General features: G+C 62.5%; 1 protein-coding gene across 1 annotated transcript; it reads right to left on the bottom strand.

The window, feature by feature from the left end:
* Nucleotides 1-4,804: 4,804 nt before the first annotated feature.
* BIRC5 (baculoviral IAP repeat containing 5) lies at nucleotides 4,805-10,347 on the bottom strand (the record flags this gene model as incomplete). Its single annotated transcript, XM_084238544.1, has 4 exons — nucleotides 4,805-4,894; nucleotides 8,473-8,590; nucleotides 9,722-9,831; nucleotides 10,237-10,347. The coding sequence occupies 4 exons, from the start codon at nucleotides 10,345-10,347 to the stop codon at nucleotides 4,805-4,807; spliced, it is 429 nt and encodes a 142-aa protein (XP_084094670.1).
* Between the last annotated feature and the right edge of the window lie 932 nt (nucleotides 10,348-11,279).

Genomic DNA, 11,279 nt, shown 5'->3' with positions numbered 1-11,279 from the left:
GTGTAAACAAGCAGAGCCTCTGGGTGGGGGAGGTGCTGGCCAAGCGCCTTGGAACCCTGGGGTGGGGGTGACTGACAGGGAAGGCGACTTCCTAAAGATTGAGTGGAGACCCCTGGGCAGGGAAGGGAGACCCCTGGGCAGGGTTAGGGCAACTGCATATGCAATCAGCGCTGAGAAGGAGTCCAGGATACAGGCGGGGGTGGGGGGACTGGAGTGTAGGGTGCAGAGGGGCACCCCTGTTCCCGGAGGGGTCAGAGGTCAGATCCCACCAGCCTTGAATGTCATGCTAAAGGCTTTGGATTTGATGCCACGGGCCACAGGGAGCCACAGCAGCTTTAAAGCAGGGGCCAGAGCCCCACAGCTCCCCCAGCCCTCCCCCCCAAGTCTCCTGTCCTTCCTTTCCGTGAGAGGAAGTCAGCAGAGAAACCGCAGGGCCCCACCTGCAGGGGGACTGATGGGAAAGGAAGTGAGACAGGTGTGAGGTCTGGGTGGGACAGAGGGTTCAAACCACAGAGCTTCAATGTGGCCCAGGAGGAGGTGGGGTGCAGAGGGTTGAATGAGGGACCTCTGGACCCACATATGCGGTCACCGAGACCACAGACTGCAGCTGGCAGACGGGGCTCCCATCCCGCTCCGACACTCACTGCAACCCCGGCGGGGGCTCGGGCTCGAGTATCCAGGGAGAGCCCCTGTGGAAAGGCGCCTCGGCCCCCGCCCCCTCGGAGCTGCAGGGGCGGACGAGGGCTTGCCGGGGCGGGGCGGACTTCGCCTGCGCCCACCAGCACCTCGGCCAGCCTCACCATGGCCGTGAGCGCGGGGACTTTATCCAGATTCTCTGCACAAGTCTCCCCTCTCTGCTGGGGGGCTGACTTTCGTGGACATCAGTGGAGCCCCAGACCCTCCCCTGGCAGGAAACAAGGGAGTGAGCAGCACATGCCAGTTCCCTCCCCGAGGGCGGCCTCCTCCCTGCACGCTCCACACCTCACCCCCATCTCTGGGTTCTGCAGCCGCCCCCCCTCTCCAGCTGGGGGTCCTGCACTGTCCTCGTCCCCCACACACTGCCACACCTCCGCAGCGCCCCTTTCCTGAACTCTGCTTCCTGGTGTGCCCATCCCTGCCTGCCAGACAGGTGCATGCCCTGGGCTGCTTGTCCCCCAAGGGGCAGCACCGAGGTCACGACCTCAGGCAGAAGATGCTCTGCAAAAACCACGGGGCATGGGGATGGCTGTGCCAGGCCCGGTGAGGCACAGGTTTGCTGTCCTAGACCTGGCTTGCGAGCGGGAGGGTTTCCCAACCCGTGGCAGTAAGGCGTCTTGAAGGGGCTGGGGCAGACGGGTGCAATGGACTTGGTGCCAACACTGCCCCCTCCCCCACCTGTCTCTGATGTGTCACTGCCAGGGCTCCCAGCTCCCTGAGGCAGGGGCCCCCTCCATGTCTACGAGCAGGGCAGGGCAGCCCAGGTAAGGACCCACATCCGCACGTGGGCCCTGGGCGTCCTCTGGCCAGCACAGGGCTCTGCTCGCCTAGTGGAAACCAGCTTCCCAGCGCCAGGAGGGGCCTGCAGGGACCGCGGGGTGGTGGCCTCCCCAGGAAGGCAGGACCAGTCCCCAGGTTGACCACCTGGGGGCAGCTGCAGCCTCCTGGACACTGGGCCCTGCTCAGCACCCTGCTGCCCCCTTGTGGGCACCCAGAGCACTTCCCGAATTCGGGGCGCTGTCCCTTCCACCCCGCCCTCAGCAGGGATAGCTGCTCCGTCCACAGCGCGAGCTCCAGGGCCCAGAGCTGGGGAGGAGCAGACGGAGCAGGTACTGCTGAACTCTGGACCTGATCCTTCACCCCATGATACCTGCAGAGCCCAGGGGTGCAATCGCAACCCCTCCCAGGCCTGCCCACAGCACCCTGGACCTCTGCGAGCTGGAGGAGACTGTCACACGGAGCCTTGGGCACCCCTAGGACCTGGTCTTCAAGCTCAGCTGCCTGAAGAACACCCATAGAAGTTGGGGGGGTCGGATCCTCCCATTGACCACCCTCACCAGGTAGGCTGACCCCCGCCATGAACCAGCTTCCTACCCCCTTGAGCCCCACCCTGGGGTTTAGTCCCCTCTGACACACTGTGGGTGCCCATCAATGGCTAGGGCCGCTTTAGGGGCTGCACAAGGTTAGTTGGGCATCCCCAAAGCTGCTTCCCAAGAGCAGAGAGACCCACACCCCCCAAGACAGCCAAGCCCCAGCTTCCTCCCGGCACCTGCAGAGGGGTGGGGTTGAGTCCCACGCCCCAGACCAGGCAGCCACTGCCCCTGGACCTTTAACACCTCCCCAGTGAGCCACACCAGCCCTTCCCCATCCTCCAACCTTCTCCCCAACAGTCACACATGGGGGTGGGGAGGGCAGGCAGGGACTCCTTTTCCTCCCAGGGCCTGGGTGCCCCAGTGGGGGGCCCAAGGACTTCATCCAAGAAGCCTGGCATCTCCGGGAAGCCCGGGGCGGGGCGGGTGCCTGGCAAGGTGCTGGCCGCACCTGCCCTGGTGGAACCAGCCAATGCCCAGGAGGCGCTGCCGGGGGGCCATCGGAACACCTAGATTGGCCAAAGGTGCCTGGACCAGAACCCCCCACGTCCCTCCCGGAGCTGCTGGTCCACTGCTGCCTCCCTCCCTCTCTGGGCCTCCCAAAGAGCCCAGCGTCCCTGGGGGAAGCCCTGGGCTGTGTCGTGGGGATCGGTCCTGAGTGCCATGCTGGCTGGGACAGGTGCACCGGCCAGGACCGCAGGGATAACAGCCAGCCTGGGGCGCTTGGTGGCTGGCTGGGTGGGACAGTAGCACCAAAAGACCAGGGAACCCAGGATGACTCCCGCTGACCTTGGCACATCCCCCAGGCGCAACGTGCCGGGACAGCAGCGTGGGCAGAGCTGGGCCCAGCGCCCAGCAAAGCCTCATGGGGCTCTGCCACTGTCACTGTCAGTCCAGGGCCGGAGTCAGGGCCCCATCTCAGCCCGGCCAACCCCCTGCCTGCCCTCGCTCCTCCCACCAGCAGTCTGGAACAAGGCAGAGGGCAGGGAAGAGCCGTCCCCCACTGCCCATCTCCCCCTCCCAGACCTGGGCCTCACCCCTGGGGCCCCTCCTGCCCCGGCGGGGGGTGTGTGTGGGGGAATGACAGCCAGAACTCCGGCCTGCCCTGGAAAGGCCCCATGTTCCCGTCACAGCGCATCCCCCGCTGGGCCCAGGAGGAAGCAGGGGCAGGTGGCAGGACACGCAGCGCCCTATTCTCCCGGCCTGCGGCTCCCGTGGCCCCAAGCGCACCCCTCAAGAAGTGTGGTGCTCTCCGTGCAGGGGCTCCCCCCGCGGCCGGGGCGGGAGGACCAGCCCGCAGGCCAAGGGCCCACGGGGCACGGCAGGTATTTAAAGCCCTGCAGCGGGGGCCGCAGTTTGAAATGAAATGGCTTTATTTTTCAGGACCAACCAACAGGACTGCAGAGATCCCGCCAGAGCCGGGGCAGGCCCCGCAGCGCTGCTGCGCCCGAGGGGTGCGGGCGCCCCATCCATCACCCCACAGCACCCGGCTCTGGGAGTGGGGAACGGGCTGCGGTGGGGAGAGGGCCTGGGCCTCCGGGGCTGGTGTCTCCTGCGGCCTGGCTTTGTCCCCCAACCCCAAAGCAGCTCACGCTGCTCCCCGAAGACCAGGACCGGCTTGGGGCTCCCCTGCCAGCGCGGCCTCGGCCGCTCTATGGAGCAACAGCGCGAGCGGACCTCGCAGAACCTCAGGGCCCAGGGCTGCCCTCCCCGCCGCACACAGAGCCGCGCCGCCAGGTATGGAGCCGAGGGTGGGGCGGGGCGCGCGTGGGCAGGCGCCCGGGACCAGAGGGTCGGGCCGCTGTCGTAGCACGACCACCCAGACGCTGCCCAGGCCCGCTGCGCTGAAGCTCGAACATCTCGTCGGACGACAAACAACATAAACAAGTTTATCTACTTTTTAAAAGTTTCCCAAAAAGGTCTCCGAAGACCAGGACAGAGGCTGGCGGGCGCCGGGCTCCAGACCCACAGCCCGCGGGGCGCGGCGACACATCGCCTCCCGGGGCCTCTCCCGCCACCCGTGCGGGCGAGGCTCGCCAGGCCGATGCCCAGCCGACCGCATGCTCTAGGCGAGGACGGGCACCGTGAGGCCCCTGGCGGCAGGCGGGCAGGCGGGCAGAGAAGCGCGCTCGGCCGGCCGCGGGTGGAAAGGGCCCTGACTGCAGCCAGGGCTTCGGCCTCCGGTACCCCGCTCCCCAACGTGGGGCTGGCAGGAGGAAGAAACAGGCGCGGGAACCCCTGGCCTCGCCGCGCCTGCAGACGTCGGGCAGGGACGTGACCCCCCAGCAGCCACTTCGGAGTAGAGGGAGGCTAGCGCGTTGCACGGAGGGGCCGCCAAAGGCAGCACGCGAGGTGGCCAGGAGACGCGCGCCGCACTGGCAGGCCCACGCGCACTGCGGTGCGACTGAAAATGGCCCCCACAATTGTCTGCCCCCCCCCACCCCTCTCAGGCTGGACGTGGCCGGTGGAAGGGCCTCCCTCGCATGCGCCCCGCACCTCTGCATCCCCGCAGCCCGGGAATAACAAAGCAAGCACCCCGGAGGACAAGGAGTGGCCGCTGCCCCTGCAGCACAGCAGGCCTCAGGCTGCCTCTGGAGCCACTTCCAAGACAAAACAAAGTTTAAAGCCAGTTTCACGAAGCACAGTTCTCCTCTGCAAGGCGCTGTGGGGCCCCAGGACCGGTGGTGACACGGGGTGCGCCTTGGGGACCCGCCCACGGGGCCGGGACCCGCGACGCGTCACTCCCCGGAGGCCAGCTTCTCGATGGCGGCGCGCACTTTCTTGGCCTCTTCTTTAAACTCCCTCTGCTTGCTGGTGGTTTCCTTCGCCTGGAAATGAAGCGCAGCGTGTGAACAGGAGCAAGGGCGCTGTCACTCGGGGAGGGGTAAAAACAAGAAAGGGAACGTTTGCTGGGGGCCCCTGGGGAGGCGCTGGGCTCTGTGGGCAAGTGCCCATTCGCCCCACCGCCCCCCGCACTCCCGAGAGGGTGACGCTGCTCGGCCTGCGCCACTCACACTGGCCAGGCGACCGCTCGGGGCCCTGGGGTGGGCGCGGCCCCGGAACGGACAGGAAGCTGAGGTCCAGAGCCAGGACCCAGCTCAGGGTCACCAGCTAGTCCACATGTGGGGGGAAAGGCTGCCCTGAGCAAACCCCATGCAGGCTCTGTGGACGCCACCCCCCCTCTATCAAGACACGGGACAGGCTCCCTGCAGGCTCTGTGGACGCCACCCCCACGCCACCCCCGCGCCACCCTGACTCTGGGAACTACAGATCCCATGACCGGGAGGTTGCGAGGCCCTGAGGGCGGAGCTAAGCAGCATTTTCTCTGTGTGTAAATAAAACCAGCCACGCTGGGGGGTCTCGGGCACTTGGCTCTGCTCTTGGCCAGGCCGGCTTGGTCTCCCAGGTCACTGGGGAATCCAGGCGGGCTGAACGGGTAGGACGCATTGAAGACTTTATCTCCCTCTTTTCTCCCTGAGGCTACATTTCCTCCTTCCCTTCCCTTGCCAAGAAACCTTTGTTAACCTTTGGTGTGGGCCTGCGGGTGAGGACCCACCGTCAGGCAACCCGTTTTATATCGGGGTTGCCCTGTAACACACACACACACCCACACCCACCCCTGCCTGTACCCCCGCCCACCCCCGCTTCTGTAGCTCCTGTGGGGAAAGTCCCCTCCTCATGCCCAATTAAAAAGAGCCGCTTTTTCCTGAAACAGAAAACTCTCCAGCCTCCAGGTGCTCCTGTCAGAGGGAAGGGCTGTCCCGAGCACACTCCATACAGGCTTTGTGGAGTTCCACCCCCACTCTATCAAGACACGGCAACTGGGCCTCCCGGTGGCACAGTGGTTGAGCGCTGGGTTGCGAAGCTGCCCGCGGCCTCTGCAGCGCCGGTTCGATCCCCGGCTGCTCCCCGGCCACCAGAGGAGGGTCCCACATGGCGCGCAGACCTCTCCTGCCGCCCGCTGCTCCCCTCAGCAGTGTCCTTCGGTCCTTCTGCCTGCTCTGCTCCCCGCTCTGGCTCTGGTGAATTCTCTCACCCTCCTGTGCTTCTGACTGTACCCAGTGCTTGTATAAATAAATAAATCTTTTTTTTTTTTTAATTTTCTAGAGGCATGTCTTATTTATTTATTTATTATTTGTTTGGTTTATACATGTGTCTTTTAATTAATAATTCTAAAGCAGTTAAAGTAATGGGATCAAATTTAAGATACACCTAATTGTACGTATTGAAAAGTCAGTTTTTGAGTTAAGCTGTTTGTCTTGCTAGAAAGACAAGTTTAACCCAATAAGTCTTTTGTTTTTCCATGTGTTTGAGAAATCAAGGAGATTAAAGGAGGACCCCAGCTCAGCGACATGACTGTCCTTCTGGCCAACAGGCCAGACACATGGGAAGTCTGTTGGCTCCCAAAATGGGGGGCCGGGGGAATAAGTCCAGCTCCTGAAAGGATTTATTTTCACACTGACTCTAACACATTCCATCTTTTGTAAAAACGGGCCTCGATGCAGCAGCACAGGAGCAGGGACGGGCCTGGCCCCGGGGCTCTCCAGGTCAGCCCCCCAGCCTGCAGCGCACCCCTCAGCTCAGGGCCCTGTCAGCAAAGCAGCAGCAGTCGCACCCGATGGAGATCTGGGCCTCGGAGGCTCACAGCGTGTCAGCAGCGTCCCGGTTCACGCTACCTACAGCCAGTTATTTCACCGACCAACTTCCACGGAACACCTGACCATGCCAGTCCTCCACAATGCACTGCGGCCACGGAACTGACCTCATCTGTCCTTTAAAATAGCGGCTTCCAACCTTCTTTCTACAAAACAGCCCAGGCTTGCAGGCCAGCGCCCTCCAGTGCCCACCCAGGTGGCCCCAGTGTGACAGACAGGCCTCAGGCTGCGCCCGTTCTCCACACCCAGCTCCCACCCAGCCCTCACCATCCATCCCACAGGACGGGGCTTGGGGCTCGGGGCAGGAGAGGTGGGGGCTGCGTTTCTTTTTAGAAGAATAAATTAATTTTTAAAAAGATTTATTTATTTATACACACAAGAGTTGGGGTGCAGGCCAGAGGTGTGGAGGGGGTGAAAGGACTCACCAGAGACAGAGTGGGGAGCAGAAGAGACGGATCTACTGAAATACACTGCCGAGGGGAGCAGCGGGGAGACAGGAGAGGTCTGCTGCGTCCTGTGGGTCAGCTCCCTGGCCGGGGATCGGCTCGTGCTGCAGTAGCCATGATTGCTTCACAGTGCTGTGCCTTAACCCCTTGCGCCACCAGGGAGGCCTCTAGTCCTGATTTCTAATATTTATTTTTAGTCTCTGTGTAAAATGTATACGCTGAAGATGTTCTGGGAGGGGACACACCAGTGAAGGGTGCAGGGGCTTATATCATTTTTGTAAATTAAAGTAATAAAAATAAAAACATAAACATTTTCTGTATTTTGATCTGGGGAGAACAAAACAGTTACAAAATGAAAGTACAACACTGTCTTCAAATCTCCCCTCCAGCCTGGCTCTTCCACAACTTGCTTTACTGACCACCAATTTCTTCCCCTTTCTGGCAAAAAGGTATGTAAGAGTATGTGAGTGTATGTAAGAGCATGTGAGAGTCACTGTGTTGGGCAGAATGATTTCCTCTCAGTCTCTAGAAAGGAAGTTTCAGCCGAACCCTTGGGCTGCAGCCGTTGAGCCGCAGCAAGGACTGTGCGGCCAAGACTGACCTGAACGGCAGGTGGGGGAGTAGCAGAGAACCAGGCTGCCCCACCCCGCCCAGAGCTCTGCCCAGAACAGTCCACAGGACAGGCCCGCTCCCTGTCCCGCTGCGGGTAGGCGAGCACAGACAGGTTGCCCGGCCGACCTCCAGCTTCAGGCTACGAGTCACCTCCCAGGAAGTGCCCACCCAAACGGGAGCTACACTAAGGCCACACCGCACATCTAGAATCCAGGTGGACCCAGTGTCCAGGTTTTCTCTAATTCTCCATGCTTCTACTTCCAATAGCCCAGCGCCTCCATTCAGGCAGAAACTGTAGAACTCCCCTGAGGGTTGCGCTGTCAGCTCTTGCCCCCAGTTCACGCAGTGCCCATCCTGAAACACGCCATGACCCCAAACCCTGCCGCCAGCACTGACATGAGAACGCAAGACCATGTAAAGGGCCTCCCCCATCATCACCGAAGACAGGAGGGCAGCACAACCACCGCTGTGCAGGGCCAACCATACCTTCCCTGCGGGGGCCTCCCATCTCTCTGCACAGACCCAAGACCCGCTCCAGGACAGAAGCTTTCCTGCTCTTCTCCATCCTCACACACACACGGAGGGGCTTGGAAACGCTGTCTGAAGAGAACAGCGCGCCGCGCGCGTGAGGCCGGGAGCTCAGTGTTCAAGGCGGGGCGGTTTGACGCGGTTCTGCCTCCCAAGCATACATACGATTTTGTTCTTGGCTCTTTCTTTGTCCAGTTTCAAAAATTCACTGAGGGTTAATTCTTCGAACTGCTTCTTGACAGAAAGGAAAGCACAGCGAGACGAATGCCTCTTATGTTCCTCTCTAGAAAAATCAACGCACGACAGTGTCAACAGAGAAAAGCCAGGTCCGGGGAAGCACGTTTCTTAACTCACGGGCCACTCCCCACCACCCACACGCAGCCTCGCTCGGCGGCAAGTGCAGGGTGTAGAGTGGACAGGATTAGCGCCGGGTCACCAGCCACACAGCTGTCCCGGCACCCTTGCTCTGTGGACACCGCCCACCACGTGCTCGTGGCCGGTGCACGTTATCTGCGACGTCACACGGTCTAAGATGTCACGCGTCAAATCCCTCTGACACCCTGGGGAACCGTTTGAAGCAATCTCATGCCCCTGGGAGCGTCAGGTCACCCACTGGCTTGACAAAGGCGCCACTAGCCAGGTGTCTCAGTGCTCCTTGGGCCGCGTGGGGCGGAAGACAGTCACCAGTGTCCACAAAGACATTCAATAATGACACATCAGACACATAATTCACTCCACAGGTCCTACCCCAGGATTTCCCAGTGACCGCCGGCCCGGTCACCAGACCCTCCCTGTTAAATCTGAGTAACAGCAGACACGTTAGGAAAAGCAGCAAGACTCTGCTGGCCAGAAGAAACAACTCGGTGATTCTCTGGGGAGGGGGTTTTAGATTGTGGGGACAAACCATTATGACAGGGTCAGCGTGGCGAGGGAAAAGGGGTGTCACATGACAGACAGATCCTCCGGCCTGACCAAACACATGCGGGATCTTTTCTAATAACTAACATTTCAGAGGACAAGACCCAGAGCAACGAGAGAGTGTGCCTCTTTCAAGGGGCGTTTTGGCAGGGCTGGATCACAGCTCCACAAGGCTAGTCTTTAAACTCTCAAAGAGAAAAGCACCTGGACATCCCAGGAGGCGAGAGGCAGGCTGATCCCGTGTCCTGAGCTCCCCGAGGGCGCCCGGCACCTACACAAATGTTCAACATCCACCCTGAAGGGTGTGTGGCCAAATCAGGTTCGATGAGCTGGACCAGCAGCGCCAAAGCGGCTGCCTGCAGGGACTCGCCCCCCTGCAGCTGCTCTATCACAGGCGCCTTGGAAATGCAGGTGATTTGGGGGCGCCCTGGTCAGAAGGAAAGCTTGCACTGAGGACAGACACCCTGGGGTGCTGGGAGGCTGGCGGGGGACTTACATGGGGTCGTCGTCTGGCTCCCAGCCTTCCAGCTCCTTGAGGCAGAAGAAACACTGGGCCAAGTCGGGTTCGTTCTCCGTGGGGCAGTGGATGAAGCCGGCCGCGGCCATCTGCAAGGGAGGGACAGCTTAGGCCCCGGCGGGGAGGGCGGGGAGGGCCTCGGGGCCCGGCCGGCCTGAGGGGTCGTGGCCCCTGGGCGGGGCCCCCCTGGGACGCAGGGGGCTCGGGGCGGGGCCCCCCGGGGGCGCGGGGGGGCTCGGGGCGGGGTCCCCCGGGGACGCGGGGGGGCTCGGGGCTGGGGCTCCCCGGGGGCGCGGGGGGCTCGGGGCGGGGTCCCCCGGGGACGCGGGGGGCTCGGGGCGGGGCCCCCCGGGGACGCAGGGGGCTCGGGGCGGGGTCCCCGGGGACGCGGGGGGCTCGGGGCGGGGCCCCCCGGGGCCCGGCGCCCACGCAGGGCCGGAGCTCGGGTCGGGCGCGGGGGTCGCCCCGGGGCCCGGGAGCCCCCGTGGCCTCACCCGTTCCGGGGTGCAGGCGCAGTCCTCCAAGAAGGGCCAGTTCGTGAAGGTAGCGATGCGGTGGTGCTTGAGGTAGAGCCGCCAGGCGGGGGGCAGCGACTGGGCTCCCATCCCGCCGCCGCCGCCGGCCGCTGCCGCGATTCAAAAGCCGCGGTTGTCGCGCGGGGCTTGTCGGGAACGCCCGTGTGGAGGCGCCGCCCGCGGCCTCATGGGAAAGCGCTGCCGGGCGGCGCGGGGCGTGCTGGGAGTTGTAGTCCTCCCGCCGCGCGGGCCCTGCTTCTCTGCTCCTGGGGCCCTTGGGGAGCGCTCTCCGCTCGCCCCTTCCCACACTCGGCGCTGTTCCCACTGCCTTCGAAGAGTTGGGGGACGGGGAGCTGAGCATGGACGGAAGCTCCGTGATGGGTTCAAGGAGTGGCCCCTTTCGGCGCACTTATGTATTAGGCCCTGTCAGCTTGCAAGCCCTCATTTTTGTGGACGCCCCATTCTTTGAACCCCGAAAGGGCCAGCTGCCCCTGGACCGGCCAGGTTAAAATGCTGGTCCTGGCACATCCCCCTGGAGGGCCCGCATCCGCGGGGGGGGGGGGGGGAAATGTCACAGATGAAAAACACAGCTGAGCCTCCACCCTCATCCAGAGAGGCTATTGAACTTGCTTCTTATCAAGGTTTTTTACTGAAGCTTCGTGAAAGTCCAGAAATGACCTTGGAGCATAGTTCTTCCCTTTGCAGCAGATTTCCCAGGAATTAGCCATCCTGGGATCAATACCTGGAGCTCTAAGTAGGTCACCAAAGGAGGGGAGCTTGAAGTATCAACAGACTCCTGCCTGAGGCAGGCAGGCCCCTTTTGGGGCGCCTTCCCCGCCTTCAGGTCTCCAGTCTCGGGCCATACACGTAACATACCTACAGCAAGTCCTTGGCATGAAGATCCTAATGTCCTGGTGTTAGGGGGAAACAATGTCCTGAGCTAATTCCATGCAGGCTTTGTGGACGCCACTCCCACTCCAGACCAAAGCCATCAGGACACTGGGAAAGACAAATCCCGTCAC

Source organism: Talpa europaea, assembly GCF_964194135.1.
Source record: "Talpa europaea genome assembly, chromosome: 7".
NCBI classification, from domain to species: domain Eukaryota; kingdom Metazoa; phylum Chordata; class Mammalia; order Eulipotyphla; family Talpidae; genus Talpa; species Talpa europaea.
This window is presented reverse-complemented; position numbering and strand designations above follow the sequence as displayed.